The 26,400-nt window shown below is 39.4% G+C and overlaps 1 protein-coding gene across 1 annotated transcript in view; it reads right to left on the bottom strand.

Moving 5' to 3' along the window:
• The window catches only part of LOC149287542 (voltage-gated delayed rectifier potassium channel KCNH8-like), a 241,409-nt gene that overhangs the window by 132,006 nt on the left and 83,003 nt on the right, over positions 1 to 26,400 (bottom strand). The window contains exon 2 of the mRNA XM_089492752.1: positions 23,221 to 23,454. Coding sequence (XP_089348878.1) covers positions 23,221 to 23,454 — 234 coding nt within the window. The remainder of the gene's footprint in view (positions 1 to 23,220; positions 23,455 to 26,400) is intronic.

A 26,400-nucleotide genomic window follows, 5' to 3' on the forward strand; every position in this document is an offset into this window, starting at 1 on the left:
TATATTGTTTTTTTCAGGACAAGATGGGCTTTCTTCAGATTCTTCAGTTTTGATATATCATCTTATTTACTATAAAAAAAAATAATAAAACAAGATGAAAAAAGAAAATAAAAAAAACCCCACCTTTTATGACTTTTCTTTGAAAAGCTAAATAGATTCTACTATTTGTCTTGAGTTTAGAAATACCCAATGTTTTTATGTTTTTTTTGCTGTTTTTTGTAAGTTATTGGGCAAAAAGTACAAACAGCTTTTTATGATTTCCAAACCTTTTTTTCCCCAAATCTGGTCATTCTGCCTCCATCTCCTATTTGGAACATCTTTGAAGCCGGTTAACTCAATTAATCCCCATCATATTTTTAAAAATAGACACCCCACAGTATTTCAAATGCTGGTATTTTAACCCTTAACCCTTTCCATGCACTAATTATACAACCACACTTTGTCAAACTTTGTAATAGTATTTTTTTTTTTTTCACACGAATTGTAATTTAGTTATAAATATAAAGGTCCTGGTATATGTCACTGTCAAAGAACACCCCAATATGTGTTGAGCAACATCTCCTGAGTATGGTGATACCCCATATGTACAGGTTTGTCAGATTGTTTGGCTGGTAAAAGGATATTTTTGGGACATGCGTAGTGTCAGGTGGTCATTTGGTCATTCTGCCTATATCTCCTCTTTGGAACATCTTTGAAGCCGGCTACTTCAATTTACCCCATCAAACCATATATTTTTGAAAACTAGATACCACAAAGTATTTAAAATGCTGGTATTTTAACCCTTTTATGCTTGAGATTCTACCACCTGCCTTTGCCAAAATTTAATTTTGTATTTTTTTCCACACAAATTGTACTTCAGGAATGAATTCATAGCTCCTGGTATACGTCACTATCAAACAACACCCCAACGTGTGTTCAGCAACATCTCCCGAGTGCAGTGATACCTCACATGCATGGGTTTGTCGTGTTGTTTGAGATTTAAAATGCCACATTTGGGAAGTGCGCTTTTTTCTCCATTTTGGTCAGTCTGTACCTATGCCCTATCTTTGAGCCCGACCACTCCAATTTACTCCATAAAGCCATTTTTTATTAAATTAGACACCCCTTGGGTATTTGAAGTGCTTTTATTTTAACTCTTTCTATGTTGAGATTTTTGAGAAATTTTAGCACTTGCTCAAAATAATAAACTTTATTTTTTTTATTTATTTTTTTACACATTTTGCTAGTACTGGATGGTTCCTCTGGTGACATCACTGCATAATTATTTTTAAATGTTAGCACATTGTGATTAGAAATCTGGGCTCCATTGACTTGCATGGTTGAATGCAGTACCTGTATTCAACCTTCAAGTGGAGCCAGAGTTCTCTAGAGGGTCTGGAGACCATCTAGTGAACTTTTTCGATTTGTTTTGTTTTTTTTTTACAGGGTGGCTGCCATCTTGCGGATGGCGAAGATCACTTGCAGTGGCGGCTGTGACCGCTCTCTGGAGCGGTCACAGCCTGTCCTGGGGTACGTGTTTGGTGTCGCTGAATGCCTCCTGATCGAGGCATTCCAGTGACACCATTGAAGCTTAGGAGGTGATCGTTGATCGCCTTCTAAACTTTTTTAAAACGGTCGTCCGCCGCCATACAATGTATGGCAGATGTTGACGCCCCGGGGAGGGGCCAGACATGGCCCCTAATGCGGATCTCGGCGTTACTGAATGCTTCGACATCGAGGCCTTACAGCAGCGCCGCTTAAGCGAAGAAAGTGATCGCTGATCACTTTCTAAGCTTATTTAATTTAATGACGGTTCAGGACCTTCAAAGGTCGTTAAGTGACTGTTTTTGCGTGAACGGTCCTGAACTGGCAAAGGTCGTTAAGGTTTTAATATCCATTATTTAGTCCAGAGGCTGCCTGGGACACAGAAGTGTCCCTTTAAACTTGCTAGTTCCATTATTGAGATGTGAGAGTATGAACCAAGTACCCCATTTACCACCTAACAGCTTACAAAATACAGAAAACAAGGGACCTGTGGCTGTAAGTGTAAAATGAATTTATTTCTGTAGCTACTATATATTTTTCTAAACCTCAATAACAATGCTTTGTGCATTCATTTGGTGTAAGTATTTTTCAACTATTATTCTCAATGTAAAATAAAGAACTTACAGGGCAGAATGTCCTCATCTTAATGTGATAGAGAACAGCATGATAAACATATACTGTACTGTAATTGACTCTTTCCAAACTCTTTAATACAAACATGCTTTGGGTTTTAAAATGTATAGGTAAACTCTGAATCTGCTACTGCCAAGATGCAGTACTTAGAAGTAATTGCCCAACACATCCAGTATTGCTGAAGCTTTTTTTTCTGTGACTGGTTGATATACCTAAAAAAACACTTTTTATCATTTATCATCACTAAACAGTACACAGTATATATCGATGATCACACAGTCAGGTTAGTCAATAACCATTTAGTAAAAAAATAGTCATACTAGTCGGAGAAGAACGGTAAATTAACTGAACAATAAACATCCTGGCAACTGAAGGATATGTGTATGGGTCAGTTTGTGAGGGTGCCTGTTCAATCAACAAATATGCCACAGCTGGTGCAGATTCACATTTACAAATTCATAGGTCAATGCTACTGTAGTTAATTTCTTAACTGGCTTTTTACAATTTTATCTTGATAAAACAAATTACATGTTGAAAGGTAAATGAACAGATAATTATGCAGAACACTTGGATTGTGTACATTTCAGCCTAGGAGACAACAGTACATTTAAACTTGAAGCTTTTGAATGCATTGTTTATTGAATTATAGGTATACACCCAAGACAGCATGACAGATATAAAGAAATATTCTAAAAACCTTACAATATCTTCATGTTAACAAAAACAAACTGTTGGAATATTACACTATTAGTTATCTGAAAAAAATTTGGAATCTGCATAATTATCATACCTGAGAACCGGAGGAGCAGCGCTATGGTATGATAATTATCACAACTGGCTATCTGAATAATTGAGGGCCTACCATAGGTTTCTCTGCTTAGCAGGTAATTAACTATGAAACACAAAGCCATATACCGTATTTGCTCGATTATAAGACGAACTCCAAAATCTGAATATTAATGTTGGGAAAAAAAGAAATGCCTTATAGCCCCCTATATGCCACTCTGCCTCCCTGATATGCCTTATACCCCCATATGCCACTCTTTTTTGATAGTATCATATTATTTACTATAAAAAAAGTATAAAATATGACTTTTTCTAACTTTTACTTGAAAAATCTTTTACTCATCTATAAAAGCTAATGAAAAAACCTGCTAAGTAGATTCTACTATTTGTCCTGAGTTTAGAAATACCCAATGTTTTTATGTTTTTTTGCTGTTTTTTTGTAAGCTATTGGGCAATAAGTACAGGGAGTGTTTTGCTATTTCAAAACCATTTTTTCCAAATCTGGTAATTCTTCCCGCCAATGTGCTATTTCGGGTATCTTTGATGCTGGCCAATGCAACTATCAAACCATATATTTTTAAAAACTAGACACCCCAGGATAATTCAAATGCTAGTATTTTAACTCTTTCTATGCACTAATTCTACCACCAGTCTTTGTCAAACTTTGTGGTAGTAATGTTTTTTGCATTTTTTTTCAAAAACATAGAGCATGAATGGTCAATAGTTTCAGGTACATCTTGGTGGAAAAACTTTGCTAAATCAACAGAATTATGGCAGTTGGCTCTGCTGTCACCAATGTTTTGTTACACCCATGTATTATTGTTTTATTTGTATCTTTTATAGGCATTATTTTTCAAATATGTTTATTATGTAAAATAAGAAAAGCATATTCAGATGTCCAAGAAAAGATAAGACAGGGAGAGATTGCATTAAGGGAAACTTTAAGACGTAAGATACATCAGATCCTTTTTTATAATGTTCTTCTCGTGTACATATCTCCCTGTACTCACTGAATGTGACACGAACGTGATACGGATGTTGTGTGAATGGACAGTAAACATATTTATTTATGGTACATAACCATAAACAGGGGGAAGTGTAAGAAATCATTGTTATGATTTTATTCTGCTCTACACACTTTAGGCCTGAATGCAACTTGAGTGCTAGGAACATATGTTATCAATTATGTGACTTAGCTTAGAGGGTCTTCTGTGGAATGCCGGTGTATCCTAAGACTGCTCCAATAGGATTCTTTAAATTCATATATTGCCCATATATAGTAACAATGTATACCCTGAGGGTAAAGAGGTATAAATACTCATGGTTACAAGGGAAAGGTCTCTTTCTCCTTCATCGCACCAAGAATACTGAGCCTACAGTACCTACGACCCCCATCTGTTCATCAATCATTACTGTATGTATATTACTTTGTTACTGAATAAATCTACTTAAGAATACTTAGAAGCTGTAGTCTTGTTTGCTGTTTGGTCACTGGAAAAGTTCAGATATTTAAGACAAAGAATACCTAACAATATAAAAAACATAGAAAATACTTTCCCATAAAAATGTTCACCTTAGTTGAAGATCCTTTGTTTAGACCAAGAGTAACATGTAGAAAAACATAAATAAAATATCCATAGTGCAGTATTGTATATAAATCTTTAAATTGTGTATGCGGTCGTGTGAAAAATAAAGTGAATTCTTTGAATTCTATGGTTTCACATATCAGGACACAATAACAATCATCCGTTCCTTAGCAGGTCTAACAATTAGGTAAATACAACCACAGATGAACAACAACAACACATTACATATTACACCGTGTCATGGATTATTCAACAAAAATAAAGCTAAAACAGATTGTTTTTGTGCAACAAATTCTGTTTTCTGCCCTTTTGTTTCAGATGAAATTCAGGGGCCTTTTTATTCATAAACAAAATTCAGGGTCCTGAAAACACGTATCTCTCTTTTTTCTGTACCTAAGTCCGGTATGTGCCTCCGCATCCTTCCCTGCCTTGTATATTCCCCATCTGCTCACTTACCCTCTCCAACCATTTTCTTATTTCCACCTAATAAGCAGCACCTGTTAGATTTATTGGCCTCTGAATGCTAAACATATGTACTCTCTTTGAACCTTAACCACATTTTCTGGGAATGCTGCCAAAAATGCTAACCATAGCTTGTTTAAGCCTTATGACCCCAGATATAGCAACATTTTGTAATTACTGGCAACCTTCCCAGAAAATGTATGAGAGGGAGCAATAATAATAATAAATTAGTTAAAGACCAGTGGCATCTGCAGGGTAAGTTGCAGCATTGGGGTTTTAAAACCCCAATGCTGCAACTTACCCGGCACATCCCACTGGTTTCCCTCCCTGTTCAATTGGTTAGTCTGTTCCGAGTTAAATGTCCGTACGAGCGACCAATAAAGTCGCTCGTACGGACATTTAACTAATTGAATAGGAAGGGAGACCAGTGGCATCTGCAGGGTAAGTTGCAGCATTGGGGTTTTAAAACCCCAATGCTGCAACTTACCCGGCACATCCCACTGGTCTCCCTCCCTGTTCAATTAGTTAGTCTGTGCCGGGTTAAATGTCCGTACGAGCGACCAATAAAGTTGCTCGTACGGACATTTAACTAATTGAACAGGGAGGGAGACCAGTGGCATCGGCAGGGTACGTTGCAGCATTGGGGTTTTAAAACCCCAATGCTGCAACTTACCCTGCCGATGCCACTGGTCTCCCTCCCTGTTCAATTAGCTAGTCTGTGCCAGGTTAAATGTCCGTACGAGCGACCAATAAAGTCGCTCGTACGGACATTTAACTAATTGAACAGGAAGGGAGACCAGTGGGATGTGCCGGGTAAGTTGCAGCATTGAGGTTTTAAAACCCCAATGCTGCAACTTACCCTACAGATGCCACTGATCTCCCTCCCTGTTCAATTAGTGAAAGACCAGTGGCATCTGCAGGGTAATTTGCAGCATTGGGGTTTTAAAACCTCAATGCTGCAACTTACCAGGCACATCCCACTGGTCTCCCTCCCTGTTCAATTAGTGTGTGCCGGGTTAAATATCCGTACGAGCGACCAATAAAGTCGCTCGTACGGACATTTAACTAATTGAACAGGGAGGGAGACCAGTGGGATGTGCCGGGTAAGTTGCAGCATTGGGGTTTTAAAATGCTGCAACTTACCCTGCAGATGCCACTGGAAATCCATAGGTTCGCTGTCAGGGGTAACTTACAAAGACCGTGTGAGTGAGCCTATTGGTCACCTGCAGGGTCTTCCTCTGGCATCAACCAATTGGTTGATGCCAGAGGAGGTCCCTGTAGGCGACCAATAGGCTCATTCGCACTGCCCTGTAACCCGTGACGGCGAACCTGCGGATTTCCACTTCCGGGAACTGCCGCGAAGACAAGGTAAGTTAGAAGGGGGGGAAGAATGGTAGACGAAGACAATCACGAAGATCTTCGTGGTGTGTGTCTTCGTCTTCGCCTACGTTTTACCGCCGCCGTCTTCTCTTCGGCGTGTCTTCGGAACGAACACGAAAACACACAAAATTACTACCACAAACTTTGACAAAGGCTAGTGGTAGAATTAATGCACGTGGAGTTAAAATATCACCATTTGAAATACCCTGGAGTGTCTAGTTTTCAACAATATATGGCTTGATGGGGTAAATTGAATTAGCCGGCTTCAAAGATGTGCCAAATAGGACATGGTGGCAGAGGGACCAGATGTCTAAGTTCCAAGTTAAAAAATGCATACTTCCCAAATGTGGCACTTTACCTCCCAAACAACCCATGCATGGGCGGTATCACTGTACTCAGGAGATGTTGCTGAACACATATTGGGTGCTGTTTGACAGTGACATATACCAGGAGAAAAAAAAATAAAAAAAAAATTACTACCACAAACTTTGGCAAAGGCTGGTGGTGTCAGGACCCGGGCAAGCAGGTCAGGTAGGAGCCCAGTTGCAGGGGATATTTGGGGCTCCGTCTGTACCCCTTGATGCATCATGACTGGTAGGTAGGTACAGACAGGCACATAACAGACAGAAAAGCAGGACTGGAATTAAAGAATAAGGGGGAGCTGTAGCGAGGACAGGGGAACTATAGCGAGGACAGGGGAACCAGAGTGGCAGGGCACAGGACTGGAAGCCCACTGGCAGGGCACGCAGCTTGGAAGCCCACTGGCAGGGCACACGGCTTGGAAGCCCTCAGGCAGGGCACACAGCTTGGACCGGCTGGACCGTTAGGTGTGTCTGGGACATGCTGGGGTCTGGTACACTAAGCTGGATCGTGAACATAGCCAAGGTCATACACAGGAGATCAGAGTACATGGAGCTTTAGCTGCAAGCAGACTAACAGGAACCAAAGCCAAACAATGCAAAGGCCCAGACTGAAGGGTAGAGCAGGTATATAAGGACAGGGCTAAACTCAGGTAACGTGGCTGTCCCAAGTAATTAGAAAGGGGTGCTCCTGAGAGAGAAGGGTGGCCACTAGTGGCTGCAGGTAGATGGTATAATCTTGTACATGGAAAGGGTTAAATTCCAGCATTTGAAATAGTTTAGGGTGTCTAGTTTTCAAAAATATATGGTTTGATGCAGAAAATTGTATTAGCCAAATTCAAAGATATAGAGCGCTGTGCATATACTATTAACACCAGGTGACTGCGCTAAATTAAATCCAATCAGTGAAAAAAGTATTTTATAAATAAATGAATACTACCTAATAGGTGTGTTGAGCGATGTGTGAATCTCACATGAAAAATATAAAAACAGAAACAAAAAATAGTGCAATATGTAGTTATTCAAAAATAATTTTTTAAAGGATCAGTGGACTCTTACATTTGATGGGGCTTCCCTAAGCCCATATAATGCGCCTATTCCGGAGTGAAGGTGCTGCCAGGAGATAATAATGAAGGTTGGTGGTCTTAAACAAGGTGTTGTGGTTCAGCTTCTTTATAAATACAATCCGCAATGTGGGAGTAGGTAAATGGTAAAAAGGTTCATTTGTTCCTTTCTCAGCAGTCTTGGATTCAGATTCAAATTTGCGGCGTCCTGCTGTAGTTGAATCTGTCCTGCACATGGGACAATAGAGAAAATCTCCTCCTGCTGCAAACGTCAGCACGTATTACGCATTTCGCCTTAAGGCTTCCTCAGATACGTATGCTTGACGTTTGTGTGAGTTCCTTATAAAGGGATCTGAACGATGAGAGTTTTTCCAGGTGGGTATTGATGGAGTGTCCATATTTAACCCTTTATTGTCTTTATTAAGATTGGTATATGTAAAAGTTCAAATGTCTGTTCAGTACTAACACTATCACATCAATATATAAAAAACTTTATAAATGCATAAATAGATAAAAACATATGTATCAAGACTTTAAATAACTTTATAATTGCATTTTAATTCCCTTAAATAAATATTAATATGTATCAAAATATATCACAATTCATCCATATATTCCAATAAATGTAAAAAGAATATATAAAAATATATGTATAAAAATTGTATGAATATATAAAACTCATATATATGTATACATAATCCAACACTTAATTTACATGTATATATAAAATGTACTTTCCATAAATAAGATACATAAAACATTATTATTCAATTTTTGGAGGAATTCCCATAATTTCATTAATTTTAAATCATAATTTAAAAAGAAAAATTGTGCATATTGTGCATATACACCCTTTTTATGTTCTATGGGATTCAAAGATGTCCCAAATAGCACACGGGGCAGAATGATCAGATTTGGAGAAAAATGATTTTGAATATACTTATAGCCCTATAACCCTATGAACATAAAAACGTTGGGTATTTCTAATCTCAGAACAAATAGAATCTATTTCTATTTTTTTCAATTTTTCACCATATTTTTTATAGGAAATTAGAGGATATGATCGCAAAATGGTATAAACAATATATAACTTGTGTGGGTACACTAAATGGGAGAGGAGAAAATTAAAGCTAAACCACAAGCACCGCAAAAGTGTTACATAAGCCTTGGTCACGATGGCTACAAAAAATAAAAAAAACAGCTTGGGGTTAATATCTCATCAAAAATCATTTGGCTATTTATTCACAAGAATAAAATGTGTATATGCTGTATATTTATATTTGCTGGCAGTGAGGTGAGGTTACCAGATGGCTGTGGGTTTGAATGATCTCTGTTCTTTGTGTTCACATGCATAATACATTGTGAGAACGGAAGATAAGATCAGTATTCCTGGTGTTCCCAGAGATCTGAGACCATATATTTAGTTATCACAAAGTCAACACCAAGCAGAGTAGACAGCATCTAAGGTGTTGGTTTGGAAGGGTATCTGTCATCACTTGTTATCTGATCATAGTGTCTGAAACTGATACACTGAATCTTATAATTAGAAATGCATGATGGATTTTTTAATTTTCCTTACTATAGTAACACTGTGTGACACCTGTTGTACACCACTTCAGTTTTGGTTCTGTTTCAAATGAATACTAACAAAGTAAAGTAATTGGAATCCCTTAATCATGTCTGAATCTGATCGCTGGTTTCATGATAGGGCAATACAATCATGTCACATATAAATGGTTTAATTTAATTAGGTAAAACAGAAATAAAATCATTAATCTTAAAGGGAACAATTGGAAAAATTATGTAGCTTAACCCATTAGTTTTCACTCTATAGCATCTCCTGTGTGGCTGAGAATTGTATGTAATGGAGTAAAAAACGGGAGTAGAAACTTTGTATATGTGTGTGTGTATATATATATATATATATATATACACACACACCGGTATATATCTAATGTATGCAATAGATCTAAGGATATTATATAAATGGCATGAAAGGGAAAATTGTTTGTTTCCACTGGGGTTAATAATTTTGAATCTAGTGAAGTTGTAGAGAACCGTTCTCAGTGAGCAGGTAGTTGCTCTTCATCCTATGTTGAGCCCTAGCTATACTGTATAGGTGATTCATTTTTAAAAGCTTTTATGTTAGAGGGCATTCTGTAGTTTTGTCTGGTAGACCCAGTTCAACTTCAAAAAGAATGGTTAAAAGGACTGTAAGGTATAACCAGGCACTGGAACCTTGGCACAGCCAGCACAAAATGGATCATAAACTGGTCAGCAATTTCCTTATACCCTGTGATAGTGTTCAATTTTAAAACACATACAAGACTTTACTGAAACCAGCCAGGAGTTGTTGACTAGACAAAAGGACATCTGGAGAATTAGAGCAATATTAATGACAGTGAATGTGTTTGGCTGCCTTTTAGCATATTTAAACTAGATGGTGTGCCTCTTGTATAGATTCACTCATAAAAACAAATGCATATGACCAATAGCTTAAGAACAGGTCTAAAACTCATCAATTGCCTCAATCACCACATTTCCAGCTCCAACCCTTTCTAACTTGTTCTTCCTCCACTATATTTTATCAGCACCAGTTAACCTGCACTTTTGCAGTATACTTTGTGCGCCTTCCAACATCTATTGATCATGCATGAACCTCAGCAATTTAGACCTCCAAGAACCTAAAGTGAAAGCCTGTATGCATAAAATTCAGTGCTTTATATGGTGATACGGGCTAGTAATGAAGCATGCACTTACGAAAAAATTACTGCAGTTTTTCTGAAGTAATACTGCTGTTTTTTGGACATGAAAAAACTGCAATACTGCACTTTTACTGCAGTATTACTGCACATTTACTGCAGTTGTACTGCATTTGTACTTCACTGTACTGCAGTTATTTTTGTACGGAAGTACAAATGCAATAAAGCTGCAGTACATTGAAGTACAACTGTAGGTTTGCAATATAAAAAAAAAAGTCCAGTAAATGTGCAGTAAAACTGCAGTACAGTGAAGTACAAATGCAGTAAATGTGCAGTAATACTGCAGTAAAAGTGCAGTATTGCAGTTTTTTCATGTCCAAAAAACAGCAGTATTACTTCAGAAAAACTGCAGTAATTTTTCGTAAGGGCGGTTTCATCTTATTTAGGACTAATCAACTCCCTTTACCTGCAGACCTGGAGCTATTGTTGTCAGTCATAATATTTTGGGCGACTTTTCCAAAAAAACATTTTTTTGGCTGATTCTTAATAGTAATGGTAATGAAGTCTGCTCCTCTAAAGAATTTCATTATTTAATAGACTTGTGCATGAGGCCCAAAATCATTTCAGACAAATTTTTCATTTAATTTTTTGCTCCTTTGTTTTCGGACAACACATTTTGTTTCCTACCCTTTCAGTTCAGATGAAAGTGGGAGGGCTTTCTTTATTCAGAAATAAAAATGTTTGCCCCAAAATAAGTCTCTCTTTCTGTGCCCACTGTCCTCTCCACAGTCCTGTTTATGCTTCTGCCCTTATCCCCCAGTCCTCTCTCTACCTGTTCCCCACAGCTTTCTCCGTCCGCCTTGCTTTCTCCGTCCACCTTGCCTTCTCCCCGTGCCTTGAATCTGCCCCCCTACCTGCTCACTCACCTTCTCCAGCCACTGTCTGGTCCTCTCTGATTTCCCCATGCAGCTGGTAGATGACGAGAGTTGGGAGGGGGAGAGGGGGGGGGGGTGAGAGTATACAGATGCAGAGAAGAAACTGAGAGGAAAATGGGGAGGGGGAGGGAATGTGTGTAGTGTACACAGTGCATTCACTATCTTAACCTCTGTGGTTAAGTTAGGATTATATAATATGTTTGGGGAGCTGAGTGAAGCAACAGTTGTTTACAATTCAAGCCACTGTTGCACTATGCAGACTAATTTTATTCTGGTAGCTTGAACCTGACAGAAACCAAAGAACGTGTACTTAATGTGATATAGCTTTACTTTACTGAGAGGGCGGTAAACAGCCCTCCCAGCAGAAGTAGCTTGAGGTCCACAGAACCCCTGAGATTTGCATTTTTCTTTTCCTCATCTATGCACCTCTCTTTTATATGTTGGTGTTTTTATATGTTGGTGTTCTTTCAAACGCTCCCTAAAAACCTTTCATAAACTCTACCATCATCCATCTACTACCATCCCTTTCATAAACATTAACATCATTCACTACCACGCACTCCTCACCTCCTGTTTCTCACCCCTTATCCACCTAGAATGTAAGTTCCTGCAGGAACAGGGCCCTCCATTCCTCTTGTATCTTTATGTCAATTGCTTGTCATTTTGTACTTGTCGTTATCTGTAAAATGTTTACCTTGTACAGCTCTGCGGAATCTGTCGGCGCTTTATAAATAAAGTATAATAATAATAATGTTTCACTATAGCCTTTTTTATTCTGCTGTATGTAACCTCTTGTGTGGTGGCCTTGATTGTTTCCTGGTGAGGTTGCATTTGCTAATACTTATTAAGCAGCATCTGTAGGATTTGCTTGTTGAACATTAACCACATTTTCTGGAAAGGTTGTCAAAATGCAAATCACAGATTGTTTAAACCTGTCTGACCCCAACAAAAGTAACATTTTCTAATTAACTGGCATCCGTCTGATAAAATGTGTGAGAGGAAGGGAAATGACTAGCCTACAGCAGGCAAACAAATGAATTTCAGAGGTTCTTCAATTGTTTGTTTTGTTGGGGTCTTTTCCCCCGTGTTCGAAAATTGTAGGAAGGCACAAAATAAGCAAAATTCATTAAAAATAAAGTTTGTACAAGTCTGTTATATGGCTAGATCCGTGTGTAGCTAGGAGGAATGCGGGGGGGGGGGTAATCCTTTTGTTTTGGCTATCCTTCTGGCTTTAGATAATGCGCACCATACCTTTTGAGTTACAACATATCCCTCACCTCAGACTCCCATTCGATATAATCCTGACTTTCCTCCTGGTATGTCTCAGGCTAGTTTCTTGTTGGCGACTCCTACTGACTCCCCGACGATAGAGTCCTATACGAGTGGCTCTAAGATCCTCACTTTGTCTGTCCTTTTCAGCGCTGCCATCCCGTCAGCGATTCAGTATATGCAGTTCAGGGGCTTCATTTGATCCATTTCACAACGACATAATCTCACCCAGGGGCCCACTTATTTTGAATCGTTACATCTGAGAGATGTTCTCCCGTCGCATGGCATCTCTCTGTTGTACCAGGTCCTTATTCATGATTCGGAAGATCCCATGCCCGCATATGTGGGTAAGTGGGAACAGGCACTTAATATGTCGTTGTCTAGAGCGGACTGGGAAAAAGATCTTTTTGCTGACACATGGGTGCTCCATTAGCACAGAAACTCAAGAGCTGTCATACAAGCTTCTCTCAATGTGGTATCGCACACCTTCGCGTCTACATGCCATGTTCCCTGACTGCCCCGATGTCTGTTGGAGGTGTGGGTTGCAGGGAGGGTCAGTCCTCCACATATGGTGGTACATGATACTTTGCGACATTTCACTGATTCTCCTCCTCCTTTTCACCCTGTTAATTGTTTTCTCCATCACACTCTATCGGTATCGGCCTATAAGAAGTCGGTGGTCCGGCATTTGTTAAATGAGGCCAAAGCCTTAATTCCCCTGCACTGTGGTTCGCCGACCCCACCCTCTCTGCGAGAATGGGTCGTGAAGGTGGAAAATGTGTGTTGTTTAGAGGATCTGGTGGCCAAGTCTACTAATCGGGATGACAAGCATAGGCAAACTTGGTTTTACTGGTCAAGCTACTTAGCAGACCCTTCAACAAATATTATCCTGCTGCGACAGGAATTTATTGTTTACTCTATATTTTCTGTTTATTCACCCCCATCCTTTTGTTTTCTTGGCTAATTCCTTCTTTCCCTTTTTCCTTTGTTTCCCTCCCCACCTCTCATGTGTATTCCTATCTTATAAAATAAAAACTTAAAAAAAAAAAAAAAGGCAAGTGCTCTGGAAAGAGTTAAAATACTAGCATTTCAAATATCCAAGGGGTGTCTACTTTAAAAAAAAAATAATGGAGTGGCCGGGTTCAAAGATGTCCCAAATAGGGCATTGGCACAGACTGACCAAAAAAAAGTGCACTTGCCAAATGTGGCCTTTTAGCCAAACCCATGCATGGGCAGTATTACTGTACTGTATGTTGCTGAACACATGTTTGTGGACCTTTAACCATTTTTTAAAACAAATATATAAAAAATACAAAACAAAGCAAAAAATAAAATTAAAAAAATTAAAAAAAATATATAATAAAGATAATAATAAAAAAAAATAAAAATAAACCATTGCCCTAGCACAACATCTACCCAGTTTAAACCTCCTGCCCCCGTTCACAACCCCTAAACCAGTTAAGCCATAAGCATAAAAATTCTACAAAAAATTTACACCTTATAGTATGTTCCCTTAAAGAGCTGAAAAAGTATGAAAAATATATATAAATTACGTATTTCTGAAATCAGGACACCTGAATTGATAAACTTGGAGGGGATATTCCATCACTTTACCTAATTTTGCGAGGATTCAGAGGGAAAATTTTAAAAAAAATTTCAGCTAATCATCCAACTATGGTATCAAAAGAAAGATCTCTCTCTCTCCTTAAAAAAAACAATATATAGTTTACATGGGTACACTATTCACAGGAAAAGAGAATAATCGCTGAACCGACAAAAATGGCAAAATTGCTCCAGGACTTGAGGTACCAAAAACCCCTGGGATTGAAGGGGTTAAGCACTGCGTAATTTGTTGTCGCTATATAAATAAAAGATAATAATAATAATAAGATATAGGTGAACATCGATGTGTCACGCAACTTCTATTTCATTCATTTTTCTTTTAACCTCTTAATGACAATTGACGGTCCGGGCACGCCACCTGAAAACAAAGGGTTAATGACAATTGACTGCCAGGACCGTCATGACTTCAAACGGGTGCAGAAAACGATCTACGGTCGCTTTCTACACCCAAACGGTGTTGCTGTAATGCCTCGACGTCAAGGCATTCAGCAACACCACGATCGACATCAGGGGCGTCAACGTCCACCAGACACTGTATGGCGGCGGACGCCGTTTTAAAATTGTGCCTCGATCACGAGGCATTCAGGGACACCGAACTCCCCCCCCCCAACTTACATCGTGTCCTGGGGTGGGATAACACAGGAGGATCTAGGTCCCCTGCATCTGAGGCCCCGGTGCTTAGTCCGGGCAGCGTGTAGAGCTCTACGTGAATCGCGTAGAGCTCTACACGCTGCCCGGACTAAGCACCGGGGACTCAGAAGCACCGGTAAGTTGGGGGGGCATAACACAGGAGGAAGATCCAGGTCCCCTGCATCGCTGCGGGGGATCTGGATCTTAGTCTCATAGTCAGACCTATTTGAGGTCTGATTATAATACGACCCCGATTATAAGGGGTATTTTTCAGAGCATTTGCTCTGGAGAAAAACCTCGTCTTATAATCGGGCAAATATGGTACTACCACAAAGTTTGACAAAGACTAGCGGTAAAATCAGTGCATGGAAAGAGTTAAAATACTAGCATTTGAATTACCCTTGGGTGTCTAGTTTTCAAAAATATATGGTTTGATGAGGTAAATTGCGGCTTCAAGGATACCCGAAATAGCACATGGGGGGAAGAATTACCTGATTTGGAAAAAATGGTTTTGAAATAGCAAAACGCTACCTGTACTTATTGCCCCATAATGTGCAGAAAAAGCAAAAAAATAACCCCATAAAAACATTGGGTATTTCTAAACTTAGGAAGAACAGCAGAATATATTTAGCAGGTTTTTTTTCATTAGCTTTTATAGATGAGTAAAAGATTTTTCAAGTAAAAGTTAGAAACAGTCATTTTTTTCTAAATGTTTCACCATATTTTATACTTTTTTTTATAGTAAATAATCTGATACAATCAAACTAATGACATCTAAAGAAAGCCCTTCTTGTCCTGAAAAAACCCCAATATATAACTTGTGTGGGTTCAGTAACGGGTAAAGAATAAAAGTACAGCTGAACACGAGCAGTGCAGAAATGTAAAAGCATTGTCACGAAGAGTACAAAAAATAAAATCAGCGATTGTCACGAAGGGGTTAAGGGTGGTATTAGTTATTCCTGGTCTCTTGGACTACCAGACATAATTCAGCAAAAATAATTCAAACTGTTCAAGACCCTGTTAGAAAACGCTTAAAGGGGTGGTTCTACATAGAGAATCTTAGGAACGATGTAGGCATTGACTTTTGTTTATCCGACCCAGCCAAAAGGCTTCGATACTCCTCCATTTGTTTATATGGCTATTAAGATCAGAAAATAAAATTTGGTAATTGACCTGCTGGCCATTTTGAATATCAATGATTAATAATAAACAATTACCTTGTTTGCCCATTTAGGGTCATACCTTTCCTACCTTTTAAATAGGACAAATAGAGACTTGAAGTATTTCCACTGTATAGGTGTTATTACTATCAAACTTATAGAACATCCTAAATAGTAAGGGTGAAATCAAAGGTTTGTGGTGATAGTATTTCTGACCTCGAACAGTGAGAACAGTTAATTAGGAAATTCCTAAATTCTCATCAGAGATTCTAGGAGATTAAGTTAGTGTAAGAACTCCCTAAACTTGAAGTTCTGCTGAAGGTTATACAATGAACTCTAATTATTCTTAAACGCCTCAATGAAAGGTATTAATATCAACTATGATATTTGCAAAAATGTTATCTAGGTTTGGTTAGGAAAATTGGTTTATTAAGCTTATCATTCCCTTTGGGTTTCATTTCCAGTTGGATGTTTTACATTTCCTTTGTCAAACGTGGCGAAGGATTTATTTTAACTTTTCACATTTAGCCAAGAATCTTTGTTTCTTTTTTCAATCAATTTATAACTTATTTGAAATGAGTTATTCACTGTTCAAATAAACCTACCATTATAATTATAGACTGATCATGTCTTTGTCAGTGGGCAAACCTACAAAATCAGCAGGGCATGAAATATTTTTTTCCTTCACTGTAACGATATTGCTTAGATATATACTATACCCTTCTCCACCCCTGCACAGCCAAAAAGAAGACTTCTGTATGTTTGTTTTATGTGTGAGCAAAGGAAGACAATTTAGAATATTCTTGAAAAAAAAATTTCCAATTTCAATAATAAGTAGTAACAAAGTACAATGAAAATATGATGCCAAAAGACACGCACATGAACAGAATATACATGGGGAAAAGGGTAAACTTTGAGGATTTGAAATACTTTCAGCTTAGGTTGCTCTCTACTATACTATTAATCAAGTTGGAGGATTGAGTATATTAAGCTAGGAAAGGATAGCAAAAGATCGGGCCCCTGAGCTGCCCAGAGCTGAATTCACTTAAGAGATATACTTGTTCATAGTGAAGAAAAAAAATCAATGCTTTCTTTCCAGAGCACAATCACATGGAATATGATAGTATTACTTCTAGACTGACAAGAGCATATTTGTTTACAACTCACACAAACCAACTATATGTGTATCAATCTGACCACAAGGCAAGAGACCATATAACCTGACAGAAAAGGATGTTCCCTTGAGACATCAACATTACTGAAAAAGAAAACTTTCTAGGCAATGTAGAGCGATACTGGAAGCTGACTGATTCTCATTTAACACTTTTAGTGTCAACCTATATGATATATGTGGCTACCTTGCAAGGTTAAGACTTCTTGTTATAGTAGCTGATTAGCAAATTGACCAATGTCTGCAGGCAGCACCAGAGGTGGTAATAGAAATGGTACAACCACTTAAAATATAGCGCATGTAAAGTAACTTAACTTAAAGTAAACTTTTATTCGTACTTGCAGATAAAAACTTAAAGTCAGTAGCGTACCTAGAGTATTTGGCACCTGAGGCGGATCCTGTATGTGGCACCCCTCACAGACAAAAAAATGTTGGCAAGAATATTTATTTCACACATTTGTGCACTGTATGCAAATTGGAAAAACTAGGAATCTGAAAAAATAAATTAACGTATAAATAAATTAAATATGTTTAAATAAATAACATTTACTGAACAGATATGGTACAGCGTAACTTCTGTCGCTATAAACTGAGCCTGAAATTGACGGTAGTGCAGCGTGCCTTTGCCCCTAAAACAGCCTACCTATGCCACCGCTGCCCCTAAAACAGCCTCCCTATGCCACCGCTGCCCCTAAAACAGCCTGCCTGTGCCACTGATGCAAGTGAAGCAGCCTGCCTGTGCCACCGCTGCCCCTGAAGCAACCTGCCTGTGCCACCTCTGCCCCCTTAAACAGCCTGCCTGTCCCATTTCTGACCCCATCATGTAATGGCCTATCTGAGATATGGAGGAACAAATGGTTTATTATTGAGAAGACCAACAAGGGAATAGAAATAGCTGCAATTATTCTGAAGGTATCGACGATGGTCACTGGTGTATAGGGAGGGGAGTGTGACAATCCGACGAGAGACGGGTCCCGTTTGCAGAATGGAGAGCTATCAGGACGGGTAGTCGTGGACCGAATAGTGGAACAACAGCAGGAGACTTCCAATAGCATAAATAGGTCACAGCCCGAGGTCGATGCAGGCAGCAAACAGGCAAAGTCCAAAAAGCAATCCAAGGTCAATACAGGCAGCGATCAGAATGAATAGTCAGGAACAAAGCAGGAGTCAGGAAACCAGTAAATCAGAATATTACACACTGAGACAGCGATAACGTATGTACCACACAAGGGCTCAGATTAGAGTGAGCAGGGGGTTTAAATTTGGTGCCAAACAGCTGAAGCAAATAATTAGCCAATCAGGTAAAAAGCGTGAGGACCCGCCCCCTAGAGTGACGTACACAGTTGCCGGGTATGGGATTCCCAGCCGCCATGACGGCCTGCACGTCCAGCACACCAAGGACAGGAGAAGAACCTCCCCAGGACCCCCCCCCCCGCAGACCCCCGGCAGGAGAGACCGACGCCACGACGGATGAGGACGGCGAAGAAGGTGATCCCTGGTGGCGAGCAGCACGGGAGGTTCCGACGGCAGGCACCATGAGGACTCCCCAACCCGAGGAAGAGGGACGCGCGGCGGACGCACGACAGCAGTTGGATTTCTTAGAACCAAGTCAGTATGTTAAGATGTAATTAAATCTGGTAAAGACAATCTTGCCTAACGTTTCTTGGCAGTTTTTAGATACAAGAGGTTCTTATGATCAGTAAGACTGGACATGCAAACCCTTGTAATCTCTAGGAGGTACCTCCATTCTTTGAGAACCAGCTTCATGGCTAACAACTTTATGCTCAATATCATAGTTTTTTCTGCAGACCAGAATGAGTTAGAGACAAATGAACATGGATGTATGCAGTTACTTTTGGGGTCTCTTTCACATAGGACAGCTCCTGCACCATTCTCAGAAGCATCAACCTCCACCATGAATGGTAGAGAAGGCTCTGGATAATGGAGAACAGGAGCTACAGTAAAATCTGTTTTTAACCTTTCAAAAGCAGAGAGCCTCAGGACTCAATCTTTTCGGTCAAGGCCACGATAGGCGCTGTGATTTTAGAGAAATTACACATGAATTTCCTATAATATTTGGCAAACCCAGGAAACACAGCTCTGAGGTTCCTGAGGGGAGTCAAATCCACCACCACTTTGACTTTGTTTGGGTCTGTCTCTAAACCTGTTGAGAAAATGATGTAACCCAAAAATGGCATGGAAGACTTTTCAAAGTCACATATTCAGCTTTTATGTTCTGCCAGGGACTTGGAATAAATAAGGATGTTGTCAAGACATACCATAACATGCAAATGTAACATGTCTCTGAAGATATCATTGACAAAGGATTGAAAACCCGCTGTAGCATTACATAGGCCAAAAAGCATGATTGGTACTCAGTCGCCGCACCACAGTTTTTTACTCGTGAGAAGTACTTGGATCCCTGGAGTTGGTCATATAACTCGGATATGAGTGGTAATGGATACTTATTCTTAACAGTGATCTTGTTGAGGTCACAATAGTCTATGCAAGGACATAATGAGCCCTCCTTTTTGGAGATGAAAAAGAACCTTGCAAGGCTGGAGAGGCGTAGGGTCGAATGAATCTCCTGCGTACATTGTCCTGGATCTATTGTGAGATTCTCAGATAAGGATATCCATAACCTCACCATGTCAGGAAAGGGATTTAGGGGTAATTATTTCAAAGGATTTAAAGGTAGCTAGACAATGCAATAGAGCAGCAAGAATGCTTGGTTGTATAAGGAGAGGAATTGGCAGTAGAAAGAGGGAAGCGCTCATGCCGTTGTACAGAGCACTGGTGAGACCTCACTTGGAGTATTGTGTACGGTACTGGAGGCTGTATCTCCAGAAGGATATAGATATGGGCTACTAAAATGGTTCATGGATTAAAGGATAAAACTTACCAGGAAAGGTTAAAGGATCTTAACAGATATATAGCCTGGAAGAAAGACATGACGGGGGGTTTATGATGGAAAAATGTATATACTTAAAGGGAGAGAGTTTATTCAAAAGGAGAAATACTACCACAACAAGAGGACATAGTCTTAAAAACAAGAGGGACAAAGGTTTAAAGGTCACATCAGGAAATATTACTCTATGGAAAGGGTAGTGAATGCATGGAATAGCCTTCCAGCAGAAGTGGTAGATGTTAATACAGTGAAGACATTTAAGCAAGCATGGGCTAAGCTAGATATAGGATAAGGCCAGGGACTAAGGAAAGTATTCAGAGGTTGGGCAGACTGGATAAGAATGGTTCTTATCTGCCGTCACTTTATATGTTTCTATATGTGCTTCTTTAAGAGGCGTAGTCTCTGCTTGGGGTCTTTGTGAGGTATCATCAACATGGGTGCAATGAGTTTGATATGTTACAGATAGGACTCTCAGCAAAAGGCGTTAAAAATGTCTCAGTCTGAGCTAACTCCCAATTGATGTGGAAATTATAGATATGGAGCCAGGGAAGTCTCAATAAGATGATCACTGTAGGACTGCTGATGACTTCCAGGATGAAATCTTCCTGATGCAAGACCCCAACTAAAAGACACAATGAAACCGTGTCATGGAACACGTGGCTGAAACTGATAGGTTTGCAATCTAGGGATGTGACAGAAACCTAAAGTTCTTTGGGCACCACAAGTACTTGATACTGCTTAGCCCATGTTTGGTCAATGAAGATGCCTGCAGAATGGTAATCAAAGAGAGCCTACGTAGTGGCCATATGACTCCATCAGAGGGTCACAGGAAGTTACTTCTCCATATTGCTTTAAGCTTGGTACTTTTCGGGCTTCAGGTTTTTTCAAAAGTTGGTAATCAGAGCAGCATTGTTCCATTCAATATCAGAGCATAAGATACGGAATTCCACCACACAAGTACGAGTGGGCAGAAAACTTGGTGGAGATCCATGAGGGCCATACTAGCTGAGCCTTTATGACCAGGCGCTTCACAGACTGACTTGAAGGATTTGATGAACTTGCCATAGTCCTCCAGTAAGTACTAGTCCTCCTCTGCTAAGAGGTTAACCTAGGCCAAAGCCTCACCTGTCAACAAAGAATCTTAGACAAGGCAGGCTGAGGCTGGGTATACCAGAGCATGACTCTAGATTTCACAGTACACAGGGATAAGGGAATGAAGGTCAAGGCCCAGCAGAGGTCTGGTACACAGTTCATGATCCAATTGCGACAGTAAAACAGGAGAAGATGACTTATGGTCAAGGCAAGGAATTGGAAACTGGTGCAGGATGCAGGACACAGCACTAACAAGGAATAACATTAAAATTAGCTCTTGCATGGAAAAGGACTACAAAGAGAGTGAGTGTAAATATAGATATAAAGGGGAAGGAAGTGCACACCCAGTAATTAAAATTGAGCATGTTCTGCTTAAAAAAATAGAGTAGGTGTTGCCCTTTAAATGTCAGCTGAGTAGCGAGAGCATCTGCACTCCTTGGAACTACGAGCAGCACAGCGGGGCAAGGTAAGAACAACCCTCCCGGGCATTGCTGCAGAAACAGTGAGACCATGCCCCCAGGGCAGTCTCCATTAGTGACACAGTTCCACACAATAGTGTTCCACAAATATTCAAACTGAAGGAAATTGGTCTAGATGCAAATTCTTGTTCTTGGGTAGAACATTGGCTTAGAGATAGAGAACAGAGAGTTGTTATAAATGGTAAATTTTCAAGCTGGTCAAAAGTGGTAAGTGGTGCCCCTCAGGGTTCTGTTCAACATATTTATAAATGACCTGGCAGTAGGTGTTGAAAGTCATGTTTCTGTGTTTGCAGATGACACTAAACTAGGTAAAGTAATACAGGGCGAGAGGGATATTACAAGGCTGCAGAGGGATCTAGATAGACTGGGGGAATGGGCACACAAATGGCAGATGAAATTCAATGTAGATAAATGTAAAGTTATGCACTTCAGGATACGGAACGCACAAGCAACCTACACCCTAAACGGTAGTGAATTAGGGGTAACGACAAGTGAGAAGAATTTGGGAATTGTTATAGACAACAAACTAGGCAACAATGTGCAATGTCAGTCTGCGGTTGCTAAGGCCAGTAAGGTATTGTCGAGTATAAAAAGAGGCATCAAGTCACGGGATAAAAATATAATTTTGCCTCTGTATAAATCAATGGTAAGGCCGCACCTTGAATATGCTGTGCAATTTTGGGCACCTATTCTAAAGAAAGATATCATAGCACTAGAAAGGGTGCAGAGGCGGGCTACAAAATTAATAAAAGGAATGGAGCACTATAGTTATGAAGAAAGGTTAACAAATTTAAATCTGTTTAGTTTAGAAAAACGGCGCCTCAGAAGGGATATGATAGCATTATATAAATATATTTGGGCCCAATACAAACCATTGTGTGGAAATCTCTTCATAAATAGGACTATCCATAGGACATGTTGTCACGTGTTTAGACTGGAAGAAAGGAGATTTAGTCTGAGGCACAGGAAATGGTTTTTTACAGTAAGGACAATAAGGATGTGGAATTCTCTGCCTACAGAGGTAGTTTTATCGGAGTCTGTACAGCAACTGGATGGATACTTGGAAAAACATAATATTCGGGGATATAATCTTTAATTATGGGGAAACAGCTTATTGATCCAAGGAGAAATCTGACTGCCATTTTGGGGTCAAGAAGGAACTTTTTTCCCTGGTTAGTGCAAAATTGGAAATTGCCTTCTTTGGGATCAACAGCAACAAATTAACAGATATAGGAAAGGCTGAACTTGATGGTCGCATGTCTTTTTTTAGCCTATATAACTATGTAACTATGTACTTTAACGAGCAGGATCAAAGCAGCCGGGACTCGGGGGCAGGTGTGACAAAGCCATAGCAGATACTTTGCTTCCCTAAAGTTATTTGTTTAGGCATCCTAAATTTTATTTTCATGGATACATCTGCTTAAAAACTGTTTCTTTGCCTGAAAACAATTACTCACCACTTTTCTTGTAGAGGATAATTTCAGTCTTGAATTCTCTCTTCTCATCCAAGGCTTTTTGTATCTGGTCCTTGAGCTGCTCACTTGTCTCCAGGCCATACAGAAACTTACAGGCACAACTTTTCTGCATTACTTCAGCACGGGCAAAGCCAGTCAGGTCACAGAATCCATCCGAGCAGTACACAATAGGGAACACATTCAGGACTTGGGCATTACCCAGAACAAAGTTGCTGTCTGAAAGAAAATAAGAACTTTTCAGGGAGAAATCAAAGCAATATGGAAACAATATTTGGAACACTGACAAAACAAGAGAAAACATTACTAAAAATGTTGCACCTTGTTGAAAGCAGTTACATTTATTTAACAATCTTGGTTTTCCCGATATACAGTACAGATGTCCATATTGATTAAAAATAATAAGTATACTCAAACTAATAGACATAGGGACAAATAATAGAAATTAGATCCCATATTTAGTTTAACAGTTTTTAGAGTAAAAATATGTTGTGTGGAAACAATACAAAACTAACCAACCAATTAATCATCTAGGTACAGAAACAACTTGTTTCTACAGTGACACCGAAACATTAAACTGCTTTATACCAGTACTGTAAGAGAGCTTGTACCTAGTTTTTGTACTTTGTTACAGCACAGCTAGATAGCGAACAAATATATTTCATAACTAGAAAGACATATTATTATAGACCTAAGGTAAAAACTATGAACATACATATTAATTTATTTGTAACCATAATAATGTCATAGCTAACACTTGAACATGATCCAGAATGTAGAACATCTGTCTACATTTACATCCACACCTTCTCCAGCCATTTACACATCTCTGACATAAAGCATGTTCTAGACACTCATGGAAAATGTTTTCTATCCATGTGAAGTCTCAAACCTTTGCTTTTGTATCCTAACATTAGGAAAACCCTCATCAGAAAATCATACCCATTAATGGTCTTCACAGCCATCCCCAATATTGTAATCTTTTTAACCTGTGTTAATATATTTAATATCCTGTCCTGTATAGGCAGAAAGCCAGATATGTTTTGATTCCACAATGTATAACATCAGGGGCGTAACTAGAAGCCACACACCCCCAACTTCAACAGCTAGCCTGTGCCATTATTGCCCCCAAACAACTTGTGCGTTTTGACCTTTGCTCTCGATTCCGACATACAACAAATGTAAACACACACAAATTACACATACTAAAACATACTCACTAACGCACTTCACCTCAACCCACCTACGCATCCATACTCACACACACACAAGTACACATGCATGCTCACACACACACAAGTACACATGCATGCTCACACACAGGTACACATGCATGCTCACACACACACACACACACGCACAAGTACACATGCATGCTCAAATACAAATACACAAGCATGCTCACAAACACCTATACTCACACACACACGTACACATCACTGCTCACACACACACACACATGCTCACACACACACACACACACACACAAGTACAGTTCCATGCTCACACACACAAGTACAGTTCCATGTTCACACACACACACACAAGTACAGTCCCATGCTCACACACACAAAGTACACGTCCATGTCCACACACACACACACACACACAAGTACACGACCATGCCCACACACAAGTACACATCCATGATCACATCCATGATCACATCCATTCATACATACATACATAAAAATATACATCCCACCTCCCGCCCGCACCCTCTTACCTCTCCTGCGACCCCTATAGTTACGTCAGTGTATAATATTATGCACATGTAGTGTAAAATGTGCTGTTTTCCGCAGAAAACAAGTAATTCTGTGCCAACTCATACCATACATCATGCAAATATATAGCACAGGCTGCATGATGGCTTTCCTCACTATTGCTGTACATTGCTGCACATCTTTTGTCCACAGCTATCACAAATCCACTTTTTATGCCAAGCATACCATTAACATTGTAAATAACAAAGACCTTGCAAGGGAGCATGGAATCCCATCATCTGTACTTTGAATATATATAGTTTAATTCACCTTTGGAATATTTCATGAATGTCATTTGGGGAATAAAAGCATCTCCCACACTCTCTACATCCTAAGATTCCACACCAGGGAACTAGGCTACTCTCAGGTCTCTCTGATCAAGCAGCACATATTACTTACCCTAGAGCTCCTTGCATGTTTTCTAGGTCAATGTTGGCCTGTCACCAAAGATGCCAGATTAACTCCCAGGCAAGCAATTTTGTATTTCATTGAGTTTCTGGCTGTGCATAAATACATATAAGATATAAGATGTTTATTTCTTTCTGGATCACTGTTACAAATGTATTAAAGATGTACTTACTCGTTGGCATTTTTACTACTGGGGAGTTTATTAAAAACTACTACCTTTAGAGAAGAGTAAAAAGCACACCATGGTGAGTGAAACTATTACTGTCATCTACAGTATGATAACAGAAATCAGCAGCAATTCCCTACCCTGTAGAGGCCTGGGCCATGAGACATACCATGCAAAAAAGTACATGTGCCCTGGAGCCACCAACATCTAGGAGAGTAAGTGCATATTTCACAACTTGAAGTGTCCCTCTTTAGGAGTCCATAAATCCCCATTCCTTTTTACTCTGATCTCTCATGGTTTGACTATATTTAAATGTTTGGTGGGTACCAGTGTATCCCAGTGTTCTACAGCCCTAAATGTTGGAATAATGTGTAAAGAAACAGCAGAAGTATTTATACATTAATTTGTGTAAATAAAATAGATTATTCTTCATATAAATCCCTTGATAGGTTACATATATAAGAATCTAGAGGTCACATAGACAAGTAATGGTAAAGATCTGCCACATAGCCACACCCCTAAAACAAAGGTGTCCCTTTTTGGCTATTTGAAATTTTGGAAATAGTGTGTGTAAGCATGCAGCAGTAATAACAGTAAATTGTTTACTTTTGCTATGTTATAAGCGAGTGGCAAGTATACCTATGCGTACCAGAAATAAGAGTCAGTGGGTTCCACCACTGGTGAATGACACCCTGTAACTTGCTAGTAATCGTAGACGCCCCATGTACGAGTAAGTCCTAGTTTAAGGCATAAAGGCAAGTATAAAATAGCCAAAACACACCAACTGTGACTAATAGCACTGTGCCTAAATATAAATTCACAGTTTAA

The sequence above is a fragment of the Sceloporus occidentalis genome, unplaced genomic scaffold (genome assembly GCF_023333645.1).
Source record: "Sceloporus occidentalis isolate IW3139 unplaced genomic scaffold, rSceOcc1.0.p SCAF_59, whole genome shotgun sequence".
Lineage (NCBI taxonomy): Eukaryota > Metazoa > Chordata > Lepidosauria > Squamata > Phrynosomatidae > Sceloporus > Sceloporus occidentalis.